This window comes from Scyliorhinus torazame, chromosome 18 (genome assembly GCF_047496885.1).
Source record: "Scyliorhinus torazame isolate Kashiwa2021f chromosome 18, sScyTor2.1, whole genome shotgun sequence".
NCBI lineage: Eukaryota > Metazoa > Chordata > Chondrichthyes > Carcharhiniformes > Scyliorhinidae > Scyliorhinus > Scyliorhinus torazame.
In genome coordinates, this window is record NC_092724.1 from 24,296,206 (window position 1) to 24,321,283 (window position 25,078).

The 25,078-nt window shown below is 50.6% G+C and overlaps 1 protein-coding gene across 1 annotated transcript; it reads right to left on the minus strand.

The window, feature by feature from the left end:
• Positions 1 to 223: 223 nt before the first annotated feature.
• LOC140395046 (uncharacterized) lies at positions 224 to 25,078 on the minus strand. The gene is made up of 3 exons (XM_072482394.1): positions 24,774 to 25,078; positions 22,970 to 23,249; positions 224 to 3,292 (listed from the first exon to the last, which is right to left on the minus strand). The coding sequence occupies exons 2-3, from the start codon at positions 23,232 to 23,234 to the stop codon at positions 327 to 329; spliced, it is 3,231 nt and encodes a 1,076-aa protein (XP_072338495.1). The 5' UTR covers positions 23,235 to 23,249; positions 24,774 to 25,078; the 3' UTR covers positions 224 to 326.

Here is a 25,078-nt window from a genome sequence, read left to right on the forward strand (position 1 = left end):
TCCCTGGCGCCGTGAGGCAGCAGTGCTAACCACTGCGCCACCGTGCCGCCCTCAGATCGTATTTTTTGATTCTTTGTTTTTAAACCCAAAACTGAGCATCGCCTAACCATTTGTCCTGATTCTCAGCACCTTCTCTCCTTTTCTACCCAGCCTTGGTCGTGTTGAGTGCTTGTGAGTATTACACCTTTAACAGGGTACCCCAATGAAAAACAGAACAAACGCCTTGATTTAAGTTGTTTGTTTATTCCAAATGCTGTCTCTTAAGGTTAAACTTGCATTGTTATCTTTAGAAAGGAATAAAACACCTAGAGAGGGTCCCCTTTACTCTAAATCCCTCCCCAGTTGCAGGTCTGCGACTGGTAAACACTTTCATACTGTAGCAGAGGGTTTGAGCAACTGACATCAATAGCGCTGCCCTCGTGGACTAAGCCGTCGTTTACATGAGCCCCTGGGTTGCCCGCTGCCACGCTGACAGGTGACTCCAGCCAGTCCTCTGTGGAATCTGCATCACTGTCACTGTAGTCACTCTGTGAGATTTCTTCCAAAAACACTTCTGGATATTCAGAGTTTTGCCAGTCCTCGTTCCGTAAGTCATTTAGATCGTCCATTTCATTCTCACTAATACCCTCGGTTAGAAACTTTCTGATCTGGTAACCACGATAGGCTGCTTGAATTATAACTGCGGCTTCTGCCTGTTTCCGAATCTGTGCTCTGGTCTGATAGCCTTTCCAGGCCGCTTGGATCATCAGTGCCGCATTCACTTCCTCTTGGTACCGTTTTCGGGTCTGCAGTGACCTCTTTTGACACTCTTGGTATTGGTGTTTGAAGTGAACAGGTTTGGAACGTGCATTGTTTGAGATTATCTCATTAGTGTAATTTGTCCCAAGCAGATTCTTCCGTGATGTGGACACTGTTGGTCTGGGGATGTCAACAGACAAAGTCCCGTCGGTTAATGTCATTCCCAGTGAAGGCACTCTCTGGCGTAGTGATGTAGTTGACTGTGAAGCCATTGGTTTGACATCTGAAACCATTTCCTTGCGTTCTCGATGAATGTCTCCATCTGATAAATCATGGAGGTGAGGCTTGCTGTAAACAATTCTCTGGCATTCTCTTGGTCTATCCGAAGAGTTACTGGAACTCAATTCTATCTGACTTCCGGAAGCAGAGATCTTGCGCAGGCACGTGCTACCACTATAGTCTAGGATTAGGTCCTTGGCCTGTTGATTGTCTTTGGTCGAGTTGTCTGAATTCAATAAGCAGGGCACTGTCAATGACTCGTTGGCTGAGACTGGCCGCATTGTTGTTGCAACTTCAAGTTGCTTGGCTTTATTAATGAAGTTAGAAAGAGCAGGTGGCTGTTCCTCCAGTGAGCTGGTATATTTGATCAGTTTCCTGTTCATCTCGGGGCTCGTTGAAGTGGAGGACACCATATATTCTGACTTGTTGGTAATTCTAAGCACTGGTTGATCAGACACCTGAGAAAGATGAGCGATGCTGTTTTTCAATAGAGTTGCGCTGTAGTCTTCTGTGTCTTTGTTTGTACCATAGCTGTACCTTGGTCTCCTGGAATTAAATGAGTGCTGCGGTGTATAAATTTCCTTTTTCTCGGAAGATCCATCAGAACACCTATCCCTCTGTTTTGCCTCAAACTGGGGTTCGTAAACGAGCCCTTTCCCCCATCCTTCCAAACATTTGATTGCTCCTACTGAGTAACCACCTTGACTATATTCATCTGTTTCATTTGTCACAGTGCTCTGGGATTCCAGACAGTTCCAAGTCTCAAGGGCATTGATTGCTGTGGAGCTTTTATCTCTTAAGATCTTTTGTGTCTTTCTTCCAGGATACTCAGGTGACAAGTAAATGTCTGCAAACCCACTGGAAACCTGCTCGGCAGTACAATCAGTCTTGGAGTTTGACTTGGACACACCAAATTCAACATCTGGGCTCTGCTTAATCACACCTGATTGAATGTTCTGCTCTTTCACATCTGGTTCAATTGCCACGTGTTCCCTGCCCAAACTCTTGTGCTTTATATGTTTTCTTTTGACCTCCGGGGTTTTGATGTTGGATATCACCGTGTATTCCATCTTTTGTGAAACTCGCAGGTTGGGTTCGGCTGGTGTCCTGTAGGAATATTTATCGGGAGTACATCTGATCTCTTCCCCTTTTTCCATGCTGGCTTTGTAACTGTATTTCGGACGCTGCAAAGAGGGGCTGATGTAGGGTTCCCCCCAACTTTCATCTTCCATCGAGAGAGACATTTGGTTTTCGGAGAATCCATGCCTTGACCCTGGGTGTGAGTTGAAGAGAGGAACCTTCTCTGACCGTTCCAGAATCTTCTCTCCCCCTCCCTTGCTGTCTCTTTCAACCCTTGACTGGATATGACCACTGAAATATTTGTCATCTCGTGACCTTACCTTTGACCCCATGTCTGCTGGGACATCTCTCGGAGACTCTGACCTGACCTTGACGAGTTTGCCCGTTTTCTCATCCCTCAAAGTCTCCTCATCAGTTGTCAGGAGCCCCTGGGAATTCATGCCATTCGCAGTTTCCTCTCTTGAACTCCTTCTGGACTTCCTTTTACTGTGTTCAGTTGGAGGTCGACTGTCAATGAGCGTCTGGTTCTTGATTTCGAAGGGATGAGGCACTAACTCAGACATATAAAGATGGACATTGGGGCTCTGTCTACCTTCGCCCCGTTTTCTGTTTGGGTCTTTGCATTCAGGCCTTGGTGGTTTATCTGCACTGCGATGCTTAACCTGATTTACCATTGGGTCAGGGTTGTTGATATTTGAATGCATGATGTGCGCGATTCTGCAACTGGGCTCTGTGACGGACTCTGGCGAGGGACTATAGTGCTTCTCATGGTAATTTCTGTTGCCCTCCTCTTCCCCTTTGTCAATGTTAGCCCTGTAACTGTACTTTGGGCGCCGTGTGGAGGGATCCCCCCAGCTTTCCCTCTCCACTGACATGGATCTATGATTTTCGGAAATTCCGTACCTTGATTCTGAGTACGCACCAGGGAGAGAAACCTTCTCCCAACTTTCTAGAATCTTCTCCCCGCCTCCCCTACTATCTCTTTCACCCCTGTGATGGAGCTGACCACTGGCATGTTTGTCATCTCGCGACCTTAACTTTGATCCGATGTCAGCTGTTGCTCCTCTCGTATTATGCACGGAGGCAGATTTAAGGGATTTCCCAGGTTTGTCCTCCTTAATGATCAGGTTTTCCTCATGGCAGCTCAGTGGTGTCTGAACATTGACAACACCATTTCTATGATCCATCATATGACCTGCGAGTACACAGAAAACATTTTGTCAGCAAATATTGTTGAATTATTCCCATGATTTATACAACGGCAAGGTCAAATTCATTCCAAAGATTGATGTTCAAAGATTACAAGGCCTGAACGTAAAGGATAAAATTGCTTCATTTCCTGATGTTTGACAGCAAATGGTACTGCTGCAGAGTTTCTCATTGAAATCTACAATTACGATGTTATTAGTGATGAGAAACGTCTCATTCTAACTGAGCAGATCTGACAGAGAGGATGATCTTTTGGATGGTGAGGCTGTTTCCACCAGATGGAGTAAAAGAGTAAAGTGGAGAGTCGGATTAGACTGGGTAAAGGCTGTGGAGATGAGGGGGATTAGTTAGACTGGGTGGGGTATTAAAGGGTGTGGAGTGCAAAGATGAGAGCAGGGTTAGACTGGGTGGGATTTTAAAGTGTAAAGAGTGAGAAGATTGGGATTAGACTGGGTGGGGTATTAAAGAGTTTGGGGAGTGAGGGGGAGATTGGGATTAAACTGGTTAGATATTAACTTTTTTTTAAATTTAGAGTACCCAATTAATTTTTTCCAATTAAGGGGCAATTTAGCGTGGCCAATCCACCTACCCTGCACATCTTTGGGTTGTGGGGGTGAAACCCGTGCAGACATGGGGAGAATGTACAAACTCCACACGGACAGTGGCCCAGGGCTGGGATCGAACCTGGGACCACGGCGCCGTGAGGCAGCAGTGCTAACCACTGCACCACCGTGCTGCCCTACTGGGTGGAATATTAATGTGTACAGAGGGCAAAAAGATAGATTGAGATTAGACTGTGTGGGGTATTATAGGGTGTGGGGGGGGGGGGGTGAGGGGGAGAGTGGGTTTAGATTGGGCGAGATAGTAAAGGGTGTGGGGAGCAAGGGGAGTGTGGGATTAGACTGGTTGGAATATTAGAGGGTCTGGGGAGTGTGGGATTAGACTGGGTAGGATACTATGGTACATTGGCATCAGTACTGGGGAGAGGGGACCTGTTCCGAAGGGACGCTCTTCATCTGAATTATGCTGGGACCAGCGTCCTAGCGAATCGTGTAACTGGGGCTGTAGATAGGGCTTTAAACTAAATAGGGTGGGTGGGGGGGTTCAGTTGTAGGGGAAACTAGAAAACGCAATTTAAAGGAGGAGGTAAGAGTGCAGGTTAGTTTGGGTGGCGCGGTGGTGCAGTGGTTAGCACTGCTGCCTACGGCACTGAAGACCCGGGTTCGAATCCCGGCTCCGTGTCGCTGTCTGTGTGGAGTTTGCACATTCTCCCTGTGTCTCCGCGGGTTTCACCCCCACAACCCAAAGATGTGCAGGGTTGGTGGCCCATTAAATTACCCCTTAATTGGAAAAACAAAATGATTGGGGAATCTAAAATTAATATTAAAAAATGGGGGGAAAAGAGTGCAGGTTAACAATGTGTTGGATGGTTACCAGAAAATAAAAGTGAGGGACAGAACAGATGAATGTCTTTATGCACCAAGGAATTATAGTAGAGTAGGGAAATCTAGCATTAAAAAAAATGTGAAAGCTTTGTGTCTAAATGCAAGAAGCATTCGAAACAAAGCTAAAGAGCTAACGGCACAAATAGAAACAAAAGGTTATAACTTGATGGGAATTACTGAAACGTGGTTACAGGGAGACCAGGGGCGTCATTCTCCGACCCCCCAGCGGGTCGGAGAATGGCCGTTGGCCGCCATGAATCCCGCCCCCGCCGGTTGCCGAAGTCTCCGGTACCGGATATTCGGCGGGGGTGGGAATTGGGCCGCGCCGGTTGGCGGGCCCCCCCCCCCGCTGGATTCTCCGGCCTGGATGGGCCGAAGTCCCGCCGATAAATTGCCTGTCCCGCCGGCGTAAATTAGAGTACCTATTTACCAGCGGGACAAGGCGGCGTGGGTGGGCTCCGGGGTCCTGGGGGGGGGCGCGGGGCGATCTGGTCCCGGGGGGTGCCCCCACGGTGGCCTGGCCCGCGATCGGGGCCCACCGATCCGCGGGCGGGCCTGTGCCGTGGGGGCACGCTTTCCCTTCCGCCTCTGCAACGGTCTCCACCATGGCGGAGGCGGAAGAGACTCTCCCCACTGCGCATGCGCAGGAAACTGTCAGCGGCCGCTGACGCTCCCGCGCATGCGCCGCCCCGACATGTCATTTCCGCGCCAGCTGGCGGGGCAACAAAGGCCGTTTCCGCCAGCTGGCGGGGCGGAAATCCCTCCGGCGTCGGCCTAGCCCCTCAATGTTGGGGCTCGGCCCCCAAAGATGCGGAGCATTCCGCACCTTTGGGGCGGCGCGATGCCCGTCTGGCGCCGTTTTGGGCGCCAGTCGGCGGACATCGCGCCGTTTGGGGAGAATTTCGCCCCAGGTCTGGGTGTTGAATATCCAAGGGCACGCAGTATTTCGGAAAGATAGGGTGAAAGGAAAAGGAGGTGGCGTAGCCTGCTGGTGAGGAAAGGGATCAGCGTTGTAATGAGAAATGACATAAGCACTGGAGATCAAGTTGTGGAATCAATCTGGGTAGAAATAACAAAGGGAAGAAGTCCTTGGTAGGAGTAATCTATAGGTCCCGAAACAGTAGTTCTACAGTGGGGCACAGTATAAACCAGGAAATACTGGGGACTTGCAAGAAAGGTACGGCAATAATAATGGGTGATTTTAATATGCACATGGACTAGAAGAATCAAATTGGCAAGGGTAGCCTGGGGGCAGAATGCACTGAATGCATTAGAGATTGTTTCCTGGAACAGTATGTTGGGGAACCAACCGGGGAGGAGGCTACTCTTGATTTGGTATTCTGTAATGAGGAGGGATTAATTAATGATCTCATAGTTCAGGATCCACTAGGGAGTAGTGGCTATAGTCTGGTAGAATTCAAGATTCATTTTGGGGGCGAGAAAGAGGAGTCCCACACTAGTGTTCTGGAACTAAACAAAGGAAATTACATAGGCTTGAGAACAGATTTGGCCTGTATAGGCTAAAAGGTAGGATAGCTGATGAGCAGTGGCAGTTGTTGAAGGAGATACAACTCAAATATATCCCAGTGAGGAAGAAAGATGGGAAGAGGGGTAAAAAAGACCCATGGCTAAACAAGGAGGTCAAGGACATTATAAAGACAATAACTAAGTTACATCATATTGCAAAAGCCAGTGACAGGCTGGAAGATTGGGAAACTTTCAAACTTAGGCAAAGAGATACTAAAAAAGTAATAAAAACAGCTCAGGTAAATTACGAAAAAAACTGGCACAGAATACTGTGGGCAGCACGGTAGCATTGTGGATGGCACAATTGCTTCACAGCTCCAGGGTCCCAGGTTCGATTCCCAGCTTGGGTCACTGTCTGTGCGGAGTTTGCACATCCTCCCAGTGTGTGTGTGGGTTTCCTCCGGGTGCTCCGGTTTCCTCCCACAGTCCAAAGATGTGCAGATTAGGTGGATTGGCCATGATAAATTGCCCTATGTATCCAAAATTGCCCTTAATGTTGGGTGGGGTTGCTGGGTTATGGGGATAGGGTGGAGGTGTGGACCTTGGGTAGGGTGCTCTTTCCAAGAGCCGGTGCAGACTCGATTTGCCAAATGGTCTCCTTCTGCACTGTAAATTCTATGACTATGATTAAAAGCAAAAGCTTCTACAGGTACATAACAGGGAAGAAAGTCACTGAGGTGAATGTTGGTCCCCAGGAAGATGAAACTGGTGAGTTAATAGTGGGGAACACAGAAATGGCAGAGATGCTAAATCACTTTTATACAGTGCTAAATCAATACTTTGCCTCAGTTTTCACGGTGGAGGACACTAGTACCATTCCGAAAAGGAATGGGCAATTCAGAGATAATAGGAAGGGTGGAACTTGGAACAATCAGCATCAGGGATTGAGGGCAGACAAGTCCCCAGGGCCTGATGGCCTACATCGTAAAGGATGTGGCAGCAGAGATAGTGGAACCATTGGTTATGATACTCCAAAATTCCATGGACAAGGGAAAAGTTCCAGTGGTTTGGAAAAATGCTAACGTAACGCCCTTATTCAAAAAGGGAGGCAGAATGTGGGAAATTACAGAACAGTTAGTTTCATGTGATAATAATAATCTTTATTAGTGTCACAAGCAGGCTTACATTAACACTGCAATAAAGTAACTGAAAATCCCCTAGTCGGTACACTGCGGCGCCTGTTTGGGTACACAGAGGGAGAATTCAGAATGTCCAATTCACCGAACAGCATGTCTTTCGGGACTTGTGGGAGGAAACCGGAGCACCCGGAGGAAACCCAAGTTATCACAGAGTTTCTTTAGACTCCCCTGGAACTAACCGTATGCACAACCATCCTCAAGTACTTCTTATAACCTTCTGAAGATAGCCGGATGTGCCCTGACTTATTACTGATACCGGCTGGTGGCGGGACGTCACACTGCTGGATACATGGGCACCTACTGGTGTGGGGGTGGGGGTCCACGTCCACACTCATGAGTATATGTAATATTAACTACAGGTCTATCACCACATTGAGAAGAAGCACATCAGCCTGGGCAGGATGGATCCAATTGGCCTATTTCTATTCTGCAATATTTCAGTACAGGCACCCAGATTTCTTTTTATTTTATTCATTTACAGGATGTGGGCGTCGCTGGTTAGGCCAGCATTTATTGCCCATCCCTAGTTGCCCTTCAGATGGTGGTGGTGAGTTGCCTTCTTGTACCGCTGCAGTCCCTGAATTTTAGTTATATCTACTGTGCTGTTAGGGATGAAGTTCGAGAATTTTGTCCCAGCGACAGTGAAGGAATGGCGATAAACTTCCAGGTCAGGGTGGAGAGTGACTTGGAGGGGAACCTCCAGGTGGTGGGGTTCCCAGGTATTTGCTGCTCTTGTCCTAGATGGCAGTGGTCGTGGGTTTGGAAGGTGCTGTTTAAGGAACCTTGGTGAGTTGCTGCAGTGCATCTTGTAGATGGTACACATGGCTGCCACTGTTCATCAGTGGTGGAGGGTTTGAATGTTTGTGGAAGGGGGAGCAATCAAGCGGGCTGCTTTGTCCTGGATGGTGTCGAGCTTCTTGAGTGTTGTTGGAGCTGCACTCATCCAGGCAAGTGGAGAGTATTCTATTACACCCCTGACTTGTGCTTTGTAGATGGTGGACAGGCTTTGACGGGTGAGGAGCTGAGTTACTTGCCGAAGAATTCTTAGCCCTTGACTTGCCCTGGTAGCCACAGTATTAATATGGCTAGTCCAGTTCAGTTTCTGATCAATGGTAACCCCCAGGATGTTGATTGTGGGAGATTCAGTGATGGCAATGCCTTTGAATTTCAAGGCATGGTGGTTAGATCCTTTCTTATTGGAGATTGTCATTGCCTGGCACTTGTGTGGCACGAATGTAACTTGTCAGCCCAAGCCTGGATATTGTCCAGGTCTTGTTGCATTTGGACATGGACTGCTTCATTATCTGAGGAGTCACGAATGGTGCTGAACATTCGTAGACATCCCCACGTCTGGCCTTATGATCGAAGTGAGGTCACTGATGAAGCAGTTGAAGATGGTTGGGCCTAGGACACTACCCTGAGGAACTCCTGCAGTGATATCCTGGAGTTGAGGTGATTCCTTTGTGCCAGGTATGACTCCAGCCAATGGAGAGTTTTCCCCCTGATTCCCATTGACTCCAGCTTAGCTAAGGCTCCTTGGTGCCTCGGTCAAATGCTGCCTTGATATCAAGGATAGTCATTCTCACCTCACCTCCGGCATTCAGCTCCTTCGTCCATGTTTGAACCAAGGCTGTAATAATATCAGGAGCAGAGTGACCCTGGTAGAACCCAAACTGAGCATCCGTGAGCAGGTTATTGCTGAGTAAGTGCCGCTTGATAGCACAGTTGATGACTCCTTCCATCACTGTTGATGGAGAGTAGACTGATAGGGTGGTAATTGGCTGGGTTGGGTTTGTCCTGTTTCTTGTGTGCAGGACACACCTGGGCAATTTTCCACATTGCCGGGGAGATGCCAGTGTTCTAGCTGTACTGGAACAGCCTGGCTAGGGGTGCGGCCAGATCTGGAGCATAAATCTTCAGTACTATCGTGAGAACTTGCGCACGACCAGTCAGCCAGAGTGAGACTTCAGCCAGAGTGAGGGTATTGAGAATTTGGAGCTAACCAGGAATTTGGTGCTGAGAGGAAAGAGGTGCTCATCATCGTGAGGATTGGAGAGGCGGACCTACGAGGGAGACTCAAGGGCAAGTGAGAGGTAGGAAGAAATCTAACCGTAACATCACAGCCAGCAGGTAAGTGATTGGCTGGTGACTGGTAAGTAGTTTTTCTTTCCCTTTTTCTCTTGGCATTGTAGTTATTGTAAGTTAACTTAAGGGTTAAGTCATGACAGGAGATCCCAGACCCGTGTCATGCTCCTCTTGTGCGATGTGGGAATTCAGGGACCCTGCCGGTGTCCCTGGCTCCTTCATGTGCAAGACGTTTGTGCAATTGCAGCTCCTGTTAGGCCGCTTGATTTTCTTTTGAGCTGCGGATGGATTCACCTTTTAGCATCCACGATGCTGAGGAGATTGTGGATAGCAGGCTCAGTGAGGTGGTCACACCACAGTTAAAAATTACTGAGGGAGATAGGAAATGGGTGACCACCAGACAGAGGAAGAGTAGGAAGGCAGTGCAGGGGTCCCCTGTGGTCATCCCCCTCCAAAATAGATACACTGTTTTGGATACTGTTGGGGGAGATGGCTCACCCGCTAGCTAGGAGGACAGAGCTCACAGCCTGCAACACAGACATTCACCATGTGCTGAGTGCATCGACTGGTTAGGACAAGGCAAAGGTCTTTAGTTAAAACTAGTATCGTATTAACCCACAGTCTAAGTAAGTTTAAACAGTTAATGATTCAATAAAATAGTGTTGCACTGTTTCAAGTGTTGGTGACCTGTATGTGATCCAGAACACCCAACACATCAATTACCACGTAGTGGCCACCATCAGCTGATGAATCAGGACTCCTTCATGTTGAACACCACAGAGGAAGCACTGAGGGTGGCAAGGGCACAGAACATGCTCTGGGTGGGGACTTCAGTGTCCATCACCAAGAATGGCTCAGTAGCTCCACCACAGACCGAGCTGGCCGGGTCCTAAAGGAGATAGCTGCTAGACTGGGACTGCAGCAGGTGGTGAGGGAACCAACAAGAGGGAAAAACATACTTGACCTCATCCTCCCAACCTGCCTGCTGCAGATGCATCTGTCCATGATAGTATCGTAGAAGTGACCACTGCACAGTCCTTGTGGAAACAAAGTCAATCTTTGCATTGAGGATACCCTCCATCATCGAGCGGCACGGTGACGCAGTGGTTAGCACTGCTGCCTCACGGTGCCGAGGAGCCGGGTTCGATCCCAACATTGGGTCACTGTGTCTGTGTGGAGTTTGCACAATCTCCTCGTATCTGCGTGGGTCTCACCCCCAAAACCCAAAGATGTGAAGGGTAGGTGAATTGACCACGTTAAATTGACCCTTAATTGGGGGGAAAAAATATTGGGTACATTAAATTTTTAAAAAAGACGATACCCTCCATCATGTTGTGCGGCACTACCACCGTGCCAAATGGGATAGACTTCGAACAGATCTAGCAACTCAAGACTGGGCATCCAGGAGGCGCAGTGGGCCAGCAGCAGCAGAATTGTATTCAAGCAGAATCTGTGACCTCGTGGCCTGGCATATCCCCCACTCTACCATTACCACCAAGCCAGAGGATCAACCCTGGTTCAATGAAGAGTGCAGGAAAGCAACCCGAAGCAACATCAGACATACCGGAAAAATGAGGTGTCAGCCTGGTGAAGCTGCAACACAGGACTACCTCTGTGCCAAACAGCATAAGCAGCAAGTAATAGACAGAGCTAAACGATTGCATAATGAACACATCAAATCTAAGCTCTACTCACTGGAGGAGGAGGCTCCACAAATATCCCCATGATAGAGGAGCCCAGCACATATGTGCAAAAGACAAGGCTGAGGCATTCGCAACAATCTTCAGCCAGAAGTGCCGAGTGGATGATCCATCTCGGTCTCCACCGGAGGTCCCCACCATCAAAGATGTCAGTCTTCAGCCAATGCGATTCACTCCAAGAGATATCCAGAAACAGCTGAAGGCACTGGATACTGCAAAGGCTATGGGCCCTGACAATATCCCGGCAATAGTCATAGAGGTTTACAGTATGGAAACAGGCCCTTCAGCCCAACATGTCCATGCCATCCAGTTTTTACCACTACGCTAGTCCCAATTGCCCGCATTTGCCTCATATTCCTCTACACCCATCTTACCCAGATATCTGACTAAGTGCTTTTTAAAAGACAAAATTGTACCCGCCTCTACTACTGCCTCTGGCAGCTCGTTCCAGACACTCACCAGCCTCTGTGTGAAAAAATTGCCCCTCTGGACCCTTTTGTATCTCTCCCCTCTCACTTTAAACCTATGCCCTCTAGTTTTAGACTCCCCTAACTTTGGGAAAAGATGTTGACTATCTACCTTATCGATGCCCCTCATTATTTTATGGACCTCTATAAGATCACCCCTAAGCCTCCTACGCTCCAGGGGGGTGGTGGACCAAATGATTATGTCATTGACATAAACGCGAACACCTTCAATGCCTTCCATCATTTGCTCCATGATCCTGTGGAACACTTCTGAAGCCGATATGATCCCAAACGGCATCCTGTTGTCACAATATCTGCCAAAGGGGGTGTTAAAGGTACACAGTTTCCTGCTGGATTTGTCGAGCTGTATTTGCCAGAATCCTTTCGAGGCGTCAAGTTTGGTGAAGTGCTTGGCGCGCGAGCCATCTCGCATGTGATCTCTTCGCGCTTGGGAATTGGATAATGCTGCCTCATGATATTGCGATTCAGATCCTTGGGATCAATGCAAATTCTCAGCTCGCTGGAAGGCTTTTTTACGCACACCATGGAACTGACTCAGTCGGTTGGTTCCGTAACTCTGGAGATCACTCCTTGGTCTTGGAGGTCCTGCAGCTGCTGCTTGAGGTGGTCCTTGAGGGGTGCTGGGACTCTGCGAGGTGCATGCACCACAGGCGTGGCGTTCTGTTTGAGTAGGATCTTGTAAGTATATGGGAGCATGCTCATGCCTTCGAAGACGTCGCGGTGCTGGTCAATGATGGCGTCGAGTTGCGCCCTGAAGTCAGCGTCCTGGAAGGCGGGCGTGTCATCAGGAGAGAGAGAGTGAACTCTTTGAACGAGGTTCAACAGCTTGCACGCCTGTGCGCCAAGCAGGGAGTCCTTCGAGGAGCCCACGATCTCGAAAGGAAGGATGGCTTTCCGTGACTTGTGCGTCACTTCAAGTTGGCACGAGCCGGTAGCAGGAATGATGTTGCCATTGTAGTCCAATAACTGGCAGGCCGATGGAAGGATGGCTGGTTTGACACAAAGGTTTTGGAAAGCAGACCACGCCATGAGATTGGCGGAGGCACCAGTGTCCAGGCAGATTCGTATTTGGCACCAGTTGACCGTCAGGGTGGCACACCACTCATCGTCTGGATCGATGCTGTATACCGACAGCGGCTGGTGTCTTTGCTTCGGGGACAGCCTGTTTTTCGTTACGACACCGACTCGAAAAGGCGCCTTTGGGTCCTCGGTGTCACTGCTGTGTGGGGGGTCTGCATTGGACTCGGTGACCGTGGGTTGAATTGCCCAAACATTCCTGCGAGGCTGGCTGAAGCGATATGAGTTGGTAGGCTGACCTGCTCGACAGCAGGCAGCATAGTGGCCAAGTCTTCCACATCGTAGACATTGTCGAGATTTTGCGGGGCATTGCCGCTTTAAATGGGCGGAGCCACAGTTGCCACACGTCGTGATGTCAGCACGTTCTCTGCTCCTCCGCGCATGCGGGGTGCGGTCGTGCGTGATGCGCGCCTGCGCATTACGTTCCTCAACATCGCCGTCCCCTCGTTTGGTGCGTACAAGCGCGGGAGTCCGCGAAAAGCGCGCGAAATGGCCGCCCTCATCCAGACTGAGGCCCTGGAGGTTCTCAATCACTTGGACCCGTTCCGCCTCGTGGGGACCTTGCCGTGCCGTTTCAGCCACTTGTATATGGGAATATCGACTTGTGGCGTTTTCATGTAAGACACAGGTCTCGATGGCAGTCGCTAGGGTGAGTTGCTTTACTTTGAGGAGCTGCTATCCGACTGAACACCGAAAACGATCTGGTCGCGTATCATGGAGTCGGAGGTGGGCCCGTAGCTGCAAGATTGCGCAAGGATGCGGAGGTGCGTAAGAAAGGATTGGAAAGGACTTCCGGTTGCAGCTGTACAGAGCTAAGTCGCACGTTCGGCAGCTCCTGCTAAAAACTGACTTTTGGGCTCTTTTTAGGGTCCGTAACGGCGCTTGTTCGACATTTCCCGGTGTGGGAAGGGGACAGCAACATTCCCCCGATAGTGTATGGAGTGGACCAGGAGTGGGGCGATTAAAAAGTGGCATTGAAGCAAAGGAAGGTGCGAGGGAGGAAGACCAAGATGGCGGCGGGCGGAGACCAGACAGCGTGGAGGCAGTGGGCGCAAGAGCAGCAGGAGCTTCTCCAGCGCTGTCTTAAGGAACTGAAAGCAGAGCTGCTGGAGCCAATGAAGGCTTCAATCGATAAGCTGCTGGAGACCCAGACGGCCCAAGGGGCGGCGATCTGGGAGGTCCGGCAGAAGGTCTCGGAGAACGAGGACGAGATCCTGGGCCTGGCAGTGAAGGTGGAGGCGCACGAGGCCCTCCACAAGAAATGGCAGGCGATGTTCGAGGAGATGGAGAACCGGTCGAGGCGGAAGAACCTGCGGATCCTGGGTCTCCCGGAGGGGCTGGAGGGATCAGACGTGGGGGCCTACGTGGTCACCATGCTGAATTCGCTGATTGGAGCGGGGGCCTTTCAGGGGCCCTCCGAGTGCTGGCGAGGAGGCCCAAGCCCAGCGAGCCGCCACGGGCGGTGCTGATGCGGTTCCACCGGTTTGCTGATCGAGAGTGTGTGTTAAGGTGGGCCAAGAAGGAGCGGAGCAGCAGGTGGGAGAACGCGGAGGTCCGGATCTACCAGGATTGGAGTGCAGAGGTGGCGAAGAAGAGGGCCGGCTACAACCGGGCGAAGGCACAGGAAGGGGGTGAGGTTCTGTATGCTGCAGCCGGCGCGTCTGTGGGTCACCTATAAGGATCGACACCACTATTTCGAGTCCCCGGAGGAGGCGTGGGCCTTTGTTCAGGCCGAAAAACTGGACTCAGACTAAGGGTTGGGGATGAGGGGTGGCGGTGGAGGGATGGTTGGGGATTGTTGGGTTGTGTTTCGAGGGGGGATTCTTTGTTTTTTGGGGGTTGATTGGGCATTGTTTTAATTAGGTCCACCGGGCGAGCTCGTGGGGGGGGTTAGGTAAACTGCTGGGGAGGTTGATGGTCGGTAGGGGAGATGGGGCCCCGCGGGGGGGGGGTGGGGGGGGGGAGGGAGAGGCCTGAGTTGGGGGTAGTGGGACAGGGAGTTGGAAGCGCGGGCTTTTTTCCCTGCGTTTAGGGCTGAAGGGGTGGGGCCGGAGCTGGGAAGCGCGAGCTTTTTCTCCCGCGCTGGGAGTGGAATGGATGAGATCCCGCTGGTGGACAGGGGCGGGGGGGGGGGCGGGACCGGGTTGCTGCTGGAATGCTGGAATGGCCAAGGGGGAGCTGGGGTTGGTAGAGGAGGTCGGGGCGGGGGTCTGCCGCTGTGGGGAACGGGCCGTGCGGGGGGTCCAGGCACGTGGCTGGCCTAGGAGGGGATATGGCTAGTCGGCAGGGGAGAGGGGTGAGTAGCCCCCTGACCCGGCTGATAACCTGGAATGTAAGGGGATTGAATGGGTCGGTCAAGCGGGCCCGGGTGTTCGTGCACCTGAAGGGGCTGAAGGCGGATGTGGCCATGCTTCAGGAGACGCACCTGAGGGTGGCGGATCATGTAAGGTTGAGAAAGGGGTGGGTAGGGCAGGTGTTTCATTCGGGTTTGGATGCAAAAAATCGGGGGGTGGCGATCTTGGTGGGGAAGAGAATGTTGTTCGAGGCGTCGAGCATTGTGGCAGACCATGGCGGTAGGTATGTGATGGTAAGTGGCAAGCTGCAGGGGGAACGGGTGGTGTTGGTCAATGTATACACCCCGAATTGGGACGATGCGGGGTTCATGCGGCGTATGCTGGGTCGGATTCCGGACCTGGAGACAGGGGGCCTGATAATGGGGGGGGATTTCAACACGGTGCTGGATCCGACATTGGATCGCGCTAGGTCTAGGACGGGCAGGAGGCCGGCGGCGGCCAAGGTATTGAGGGGGTTCATGGACCAGATGGGAGGAGTGGATCCATGGAGGTTTGCGAGGCCGGGGGCCAGGGAATTTTCATTCTTCTCCCATGTTCACAAGGCCTACTCCCGGATTGACTTTTTTGTCATGAGCAGGGCGCTGATTCCAAGGGTGGAGGATACGGAGTACTCGGCGATAGCCATTTCTGATCATGCTCCGCACTCGGTGGACCTCGAGTTGGGGGAGGAGAGGGACCAGCGCCCGTTGTGGCGCCTAGAGGTGGGGTTGCTGGCGGACGAGGAGGTGAGCGGGCGGGTCTGGAAGTGTATAGAGAGGTACCTGGAGGCTAATGACAATGGGGAGGTGCAAGTAGGGGTGGTCTGGGAGGCGCTGAAGCCGGTGGTCAGAGGAGAGCTGATCTCCATTAGGGCACACAAGGAGAGGGGGGAGAGGAGAGAGAGGGAGAGGTTGGTGGGGGAGATGGTGAGGGTGGCTAGGAGGTACGCGGAGGCCCCGGAGGAGGGATTGCTTAGGGAACGGCATAGCCTCCAGGCCGAGTTCGATTTGTTGACCACCAGGAAGGCGGAGGCGCAGTGGAGGAAGGCGCAGGGGGCGGTATATGAATACGGAGAAAAGGCGAGCCGTATGCTGGCGCACCAGCTTCGGAAGAGGCAGCTAGGGAGATCGGGGGAGTTAGGGATGGAGGAGGGAACACGGTGCGAAGTGCGGTGGGTATTAATGGGGTCTTCAGGGACTTCTATGAGGAACTGTACCGGTCTGAGCCCCCACTGGAAGAGGGAGGGATGGGTCGCTTCTTGGATCGGCTGAGGTTTCCGAGGGTGGAAGAGGGGCAGGTGGCGGGGTTGGGGGCGCCGGTTGGGTTGGAGGAGTTGGTCAGAGGGATAGGGAACTTGCAGGTGGGGAAGGCACCGGGGCCGGATGGGTTCCCGGTTGAATTCTACAAGAAGTATGTGGACCTGCTGGGCCCGCTGTTGGTAAGGACCTTTAATGAGGCAAGGGAAGGGGGGGCTCTGCCCCTGACGATGTCTAGAGCGCTGATTTCCCTGATCCTGAAGCGGGACAAGGATCCCCTACAGTGTGGGTCATACAGGCCGATCTCACTCTTAAATGTAGACGCAAAGTTGCTGGCAAAGATTTTGGCCATGAGGATAGAGGACTGTGTGCCGCAGGTCATACACGAGGAACAGACGGGGTTCGTGAAAGGGAGGCAGTTGAACACCAATGTACGGAGGCTTTTGAATGTTATAATGATGCCGGCGATGGAAGGGGAGGCGGAGATAGTGGCGGCGGTGGATGCGGAGAAGGCCTTTGAAAGGGTGGAGTGGGGGTACCTGTGGGAGGTGTTGAAAAGGTTCGGGTTCGGGGAGGGGTTCGTCAGGTGGGTGAGGCTGCTGTATGAGGCCCCGGTGGCGAGTGTGGCCGAACAGAAGGAGGTCAGAGTATTTCCGGCTACACCAGGGGACGAGGCAGGGGTGTCCCCTGTCCCCCCTGCTCTTTGCGCTGGCGATTGAACCCCTGGCAATGGCGTTGAGGGAGTCGAGGAGCTTGAGGGAGTCTAGGAGCTGGAGGGGGCTGGTGCGGGGTGGGGAGGAGCATCGGGTGTCGCTCTATGCGGATGATTTGCTGCTATATGTGGCGGACCCGGTGGGGGGAATGCCGGAGGTGATGAGGATCCTTAGGGAGTTTGGAGATTTCTCCGTGTACAAACCCCCCCCCGGGTTTGTTCTTTTCTTTCTGTATTTTGTTGCTGATATATTGTGAAAATTTGAATAAAAATTATTTTTAAAAAAAAAGAAAGGATTGGAAAGGTTCATCCTTACCCTGCAAATGCTGCTGGAACACGTAGCGTTCAAAACTTTCATTCACCTCTACGCTGCAGTGAGTGTCAAACTTGAGGAGGACCGTCTTGTACTTCGTCTTCTCTTCATCATCTGCAAAGGTGAGAGAGTTGAAAATGTGGCTGGCATGGTCCCCGGCCGTGGATAGGAGAAGAGCGATCTTTCTGGTGTCCGAGCGCCCTCCCTGTTCGTGGCTTCGAGGAAGAGCTGGAAGCGCTGTTTGAAAATCTTCCAGTTGGCCCCGAGGTTGCCGGCAATGCGGAGCGGCGGCGGCGGGCTGATGTTGTCCATGTTGCAGGGTGACGGAATGCTGGCGGAAGGCAGATCACTTGCAGGTAGGTCTAAGAAGTGCTAGTATCCCACCACTCCTGGTATCATGATGTGTTGGGTGTTCTGGATCACACACAGGCCACCAACACTTGAAATAGTGCAACACTATTTTATTGAATCATTAACTGTCTAAACTTACTCAGACTGTGGGTTAATACGATACTAGCTTTAACTAAAGACCATTGCCTTGTCCTAACCAGTCGATGCACTCAGCACATGGTGAATGTCTGTGTTGTAGGCTGAGAGCTCTGTCCTCCTAGCTAGCTGCAACTCGAATGAGCGGGAACTCTGATGCCCCCTGTCTTTATAGTGCGTGTGCTCTCACTGGTGATTGGCTGCGGTGTTGTGTGTGTTGATCGGTCCCACTGTGTGTCCATCAGTGTGTGTCTGCACCATGATATACTGGTGTATATTATGACAGTAATCAGCAGGAGGTCTCCTTGCCCATGTTTAACCGGAAGCCATGACACTCCATGTGGTCCAGATTCGATGTTGAGGACTCCCAGGGCAACTCAGGGAGACCCCGTGCGAGGACCCGAATGCGCTGCAAGGTATTCACGTGCCCGCAGAATGCTGGGACCCATCTGGATCGCAAACATGCCCCCCTAGCAACCCCTCTACCTCAACCAGCGCCCGGGACCCTGCCAGACGTGGCCCCGGAAACTTAACCAGCGCCCTGGTCCCCACCAGGGCCCTGGACCCCGCCGGACGCAACCACCTATCGTCCACAAGGTGAGACTTCTCCCATCGGATTCCAGGATCATCCAGCCGCAGCCGCCGACCGAGGAAGCGCGGAAACGCAGCGGTCTGCAGGTTAGACTGAAGCAACGCGGTTTCAAGACCCCTCTCCCCAGCATACTCCTGGCAAACGTCCAAGCCATCGAAAACAAGCTGGATGAACTTAACGCCAGACTTACCTCTCAGAGGGAAGTAAGAGACTGCTGTGTGCTCTGTTTCACAGAGACATGGCTCACCCCCACCTCTCCGGACTGTGCCATACAACCTGAAGGCTTCTCAATTCACCGGGCGGACCGCACCGCGTCATCAGGCAAAGCGAAGGGTGGAGGGGTTTGCCTCCTCATCAATCCTCCTGGTGCTTGGATGTGGCGACCTTGGCGACGTACTGCTCCCCAGACTTGGAATACCTGACTGTGAAGTACCGCCCATACTATCTTCCACATCTCCTGTCCCACCAGGGGCGACAACACTCTTGACCACTGCTACTCAAAAATCAAGGGCACCTACCGTTCCATCCCTCGACCGCACTTTGGGAAATCAGACCATAAGACGGTGCTCCTTCTCCCGGGCTACAAGCAGAAACTCAAGCGGGAGAATCCAGCTAAGAAGATCGTGCAGTGCTGGTCCGAGGAGACAGAAGAGCTCTTACGTGACTGCTTAGAGACAGTGGACTGGTCCATATTTAAGAACTCAGCGACCAACTTAAATGAGTATGCCACCACCGTCACAGACTTCATCAGCAAATGTGTGGACGACTGCGTGCCAAAGAAAGCAGTTCTTTGTGCGTTCCCCAACCGGAAACCAGTTATGTGCATTCCCCAACCGGAAACCATGGCTCAATCATGAGATTGACTCCCTACTGAAGGACAGATCTGAGGCGTTCAAGTCAGACGACCCTGACCTATACAAGAAATCCAGGTACAACCTCCGCAAAGCCAACCGAGATGCCAAGAGAGAATATCAAACCAAGCTAGAGTTACAGACAGACTCTCGGCGATTGTGGCAAGGACTAAACAACATAACGGGCTACAAAGCGAAGCCGAGCAGTATCTCCGGCAGCAGCGCACCCCTCCCCGATGCACTCAATGCATTCTATGCTCGGTTTGAGCAGGTAACCAACTCTTCGAGTACCCAAGCAGCCCATAACTCACCCATACCCACCATCAGAGCTTCCAAAGTCAGATTGGCCTTCCTGAAAGTGAATCCTTGGAAGGCGACGGGCCCGGACGGGATCCCTGGTCGTGCACTCAGAGCCTGCGCGGACCAGCTGGCAGAGGTATTCGCGAACATTTTTAACCTGTCCCTACTCCACTCAGAGGTCCCCACCTGCTTCAAGAAGACCACCATTATACCGGTGCCAAAGAAGAACCAGGCAACGTGCCTCAATGACTACCGACCAGTGGCCCTGACTTCAGTCGTAATGAAGTGCTTCGAGAGGTTGATCATGAAGCGCATCACCTCCATACTCCCAGAACACCTTGATCCACTGCAATTCGCATACCGTTGCAACCGGTCCACAGCAGACGCCATTTACCTGGCCCTACACACATCCCTAGAGCATCTCGACAACAAGGACTCTGACATCAGACTCCTATTTATTGACTACAGCTCCGCCTTCAATACCATAATCCCAGCCAAGCTCATATCAAAGCTCCAAAACCTAGGACTTGGCTCCCCACTCTGCAACTGGATCCTCGATTTTCTGACCAACAGACCACAATCAGTAAGAATGAACAACAACACCTCCTCCACAAGTCCTCAATACCGGGGCCCCGCAAGGCTGCGTACTTCGCCCCCTACTCTACTCCCTGTACACACACGACTGTGTGCCAAAATTTGTTCCAACTCCATCTACAGGTTTGCTGACAATACGACCATAGTGGGCCGGATCTCGAATAACGTCGAGTCAGAATACAGGAGGGAGATAGAGAACCTAGTGGAGTGGTGCAGTGACAACAATCTCTCCCTCAATGCCAGCAAAACTAAAGAGCTGGTCATTGACTTCAGGAACTCAAGTACTGTACACACCCCTGTCAGCATTAACGGGGCTGAGGTGGAGATGGTTAGCAGTTTCAAATTCCTAGGGGTGCACATCTCCAAAAATCTGTCCTGGTCCACCCACGTCAACGCTACCACCAAGAAAGCACAACAGCGCCTATACTTCCTCAGGAAACTAAGGAAATTCGGCATGTCCACATTAACCCTTACCAACTTTTACAGTTGCACCATAGAAAGCATCCTATCTGGCTGCATCACAGCCTGGTATGCCAACTGCTCGGCCCAGGACCGCAAGAAACCTCAGAGAGTCGTGAACACCGCCCAGTCCATCACACAAACCTGCCTCCCATCCATTGACTCCATCTACACCTCCCGCTGCCTGGGGAAAGCGGGTAGCATAATCAAAGACCCCTCCCACCCGGCTTACTCTCTCTTCCAACTTCTTCCATCGGGCAGGAGATACAGAAGTCTGAGAACACGCACGAACAGACTCAAAAACAGCTTCTTCCCCGCTGTTACCGGACTCCTAAATGACCCTCTTATGGACTGACCTCATTAACACTACACCCTGTATGCTTCATCTGATGCCGGTGTTTATGTAGTTACAGTGTGTACCTTGTGTTGCCCTATTATGTATTTTCTTTTATTCCCTTTTCGTCCCATGTACTTAATGATCTGTTGAGCTGCTCGCAGAAAAATACTTTTCACTGTACCTCGGTACACGTGACAATAAACCAATCCAATCCAATCCCTCCTGACTGTATATCACTGTGCCGCCACCTCTGCTGGATCTGTCCCAGAGTCAGGGAAAGGGCAATCTCTTTTGATTGATCTTTATCCCATCTACCTCTATAGCCCTTAGTCTGTTGACTCTGCCCATCTATTATCAATTGATAACATTATTATCTCGTTCTCTTTCTCCTTTTAAGTTCTGCCCCTATGTCATGGCACTTTCACCTCTGAATAAAGCCCCATCTGCCCTCTCAGGTATATGTAAATGATCCCAAGGCATATTCTTTTTCATATAAATTTAGAGTACCCAATTATTATTGTTTTTCCAATTAAGGGGCAATTTAGCGTGGCCAATCCACCTACCCTGCACATCTTTGGGTTGTGGGGGCAAAACCCACACAAACACAGGGAGAATGTGCAAACTCCACACGGACAGTGATCCAGGGCCGGGATTCGAACCCGGGTCCTCAGCACCGTAGTCCCAGTGCTAACCACTGCCCCATGTGCCGCCCCCCAAGGGCATATTCTGAGAAGAGTAGACAAGTCCTCCACAGTTCCCTGGGGCCAATATTTATCCCTCAACCAACATGTGGTCATTATCGCATTGCTCTTTGTGTGATCTTGCTGTGCACACATTATCTGCTATGTTGCCTCCATTACGACAGTGACTATACTTCAAAAATATTTCATTGGTTGTGAAAGTACTTCCCAAAGCCAGGAAAGGCGCTATATAAATCAAGTATAGTGATACTCCTGTTGGGATTTGCACTTTTTCACTGGTCCCTCAGTTTTGCTGTATTTCCATTTGTATTGTAACCACGTTTCCTCCTGTTTATAATTCTGTGGAATGTCAAATGCCCAGAAGAGAACCACCCAAAAACCCACCTTCCACAATCTGTAGCTGTACTATTTGTAATTTTATTTAAGAGCTGCGAAGAAATCAATGGATCACTCCACACAAGAGTCAGGAAATAAGTATTTCCGATGGAGAATTCCCTTAACATTGAACAGCATTGAAAATCCCCCACCATTAACATCCTGGCTGTTACTATTGACCAGAAACTGAACTGGACGAACAATATAAATACTCTGTTTACAAGAGCAGGTCAAGAAGCTGGGAGTTCTGTAGAGAGTAGCTCACCTCCTGACTCCCCAAAGCCTGTCCACCATCTACAAGGCACAAGTCGGAATGCTCCCCAATTGCCTGGATAAACGTAGTCCCAACAGCACTCGAGGTGCTCAACAACATCCAGGATAAAGCAGCCTGCTCTATCAGCACCCCATTCACCATGTCAAACATTCACACCCTCCATGGCAGCATAGTGTGCCACCTACAAGATTTTTCATTTGTATGTCTGGGAAAGCAGTTATAGTTTGATGTCATGGTTAACAGTCCATTCATCGACAAGGTGCATTGCAGAAACCCGCCAAGGCTCCTTTAACAGCACCTTCCCAACCTGTGACCCTGAAGAACAAGGCATGTAATCATCACCATTTGCAAGTTTCCCTCCAAGACACACACCACCATCCTGACTTTGCTATATACTGATTAGTTTCCAACCCCTAACTTACCCCCAAGGTATCTGTTATTCTATTTATACATCCCAAACTCCTTGGTTAGATTCCCACCTGTAACTCAGTCCTAGATATTATTCGATATAAAAACACCCGAAATCTCTGGGCGACATTACTCTGTGTATTGCAGCACAGTAACAGTTAAAGGGGAAAATGATCCATATTTCTAGACAAATTATTTTAGCGATTAATACCTTCATAGTCTTTCCTCCTTGCTTCATCGTCTTTCTTGTCTCGGACCTCGCATCCTGTTGCTCGTCTCTGCGTATTATCTTCTTTCTCTCTGCCCTCTCTCCTTTCTGCCTTCTTGCTCTCTTTATGTTTACTTCTGCGCCTTTCCCTGTCTCTCTCCTTAACATAATCCTTCATTTTTTCTCTTTCTTTCTCACGTTCCTTATTTTCATTCCTTTTCTCATCTATTTTCTCGTGACCTATTTCTACACGTTGATCTTTTTCCATCTTCCCTTTGTGAAGCTTTCGTATCCACAGTGAAAAGAAGTACAGAAAATTATTAGTGATGTAAACATCTGGAATTAGTATAAGTATGGCCATTTTATGGGCAGTCGGGTTCACAGTGACTGAGGGTTTGGTCTCCGCTGACCTTTGCAAGGAAACCAGGAGAGCAACAGAGGAACCCAGGGATGGATGGCCTGTGACCCTTATTTTGTTATGCTCTTGACGTAGCATAAGCTGCTTCCTTGATGTGCACTCTGGCAAAGGAAGGTTCAGACTTGGAGATAGCTTTAACACATTTATTAAACTGGTAACGATTCTCCTACTTGGATTCGACTCTCCTGTTAATCCTTCTATAGCTACTCAGACTGACTAACCAGTCTGCTACAATCCACGTGGTGGGTGTGATGTGTTTCAATCAATCCTGTCTGTACTCAGTGACTCCACTGGAAAGAGACTGAGCATGTGTGCTGTGTCCTTATATATGGGTTGGTGTAATGCCCTCCTGTGGTAGTGTCACCTCTGTGTGTGTCGTGATTGCCCATTGGTCGTGTCCTATCTTACTGGCCTATTGGTTGAATGTCTGTGTGTCATGATGTCTCTGGTGCTCCCTCTGGTGTCTAGCTAGGTGTAGTGTGTTCACATTAACCCCTTGTGTATTTACAGTGATGCATATCGCCACAACCCTTGCTGTTCTTTTGATGAAGATTGTGCACATTTGCATCTATTTAGCTCCTTTAACATAATGAAATGTCCCAAGGTGCTTCATATGCAAAAATTGAAACCTGGGGGGGGGGGGGGGGGGGGGGGCATGGGACCATGGAAGGATTTGACTTTTGTTTGAAACAGAAAACAGCCTAAAGTGGTTCACGGAGAAGTAAAAATGCAAAGCAAATACACACACCAAACCAACAAAGATTATAAGAGGGCGACTAAAAGATCACCAGGGAAGAGAGACATGAGAGAGGAGTTGAAAGAAAGTGAAGGGTAATGATAGCAGGGCTCGCAAATCCAAAGGTACAAAGCCTGAAAGTGGAGACTTCTCCTGATGTCAGAGGCCAGTGGAGAGATGGGATTCGGCCCAGGAGAAAACTGATTTGTGCCCAGGATTGCACGGCATGGCACGGTGGCGCAGAGGTTAACACTGCTGCCTCACGGTGCTGAGAACCGGGGTTCGATCCCGGCCACGGGTCACTGTCCGTGTGGAGTTTGCACATTCTCCCTTTGTTTGCGTGGGTCTCACCCCCACATCCCAAAAGATCGCAGCAGGCAACGGAGGAATGTGGGAAAGCCAAGCATTCTCTCACTGGGAAATCTTAGTCCTTTCAGCAAGGAAAAAACCCTGGGTCTAGAAATAGGGCAACCTCCTCGGGCACCATTTTATGACATTGCGGAAAGATGAAATATTATTTTTTGGAGAGGCGGGAGAAGAATCATAGTTTGTTGCTTTGAGACCAAGTGCTGGGCTGGTTGGTATACTCGGTGGCATTCCAAATACATAAATAGAGTTTAAATCCCTCATCCTGCCAATTAATTCCCACATACCTGGAGTTTTTGCCTTTATGATCTCAGTTTTTTCAGTTAGGGTTCCTGCACCAACAGTGCTAAGAACAGCCCTGCCTAAACCTGCTGCTTCAAATGAGCGAGAATTACAATCTCAAACAGGACTAAGTAGTTGCCTGGGCTTGGAGCTGCATAGGGTCCAGGTTTGGATGGCTGCCTCTTGTTTCAAAACATTTCTGCCTTTTGTTCCGTTTGAAGAAAACAACCCAACCTCTGGAATGGGGAGTCTTGTTGTGGGATCACCAGCTGCTTGGGAAGGTTTTGCCCGAACAAGACTTGTAAACCTT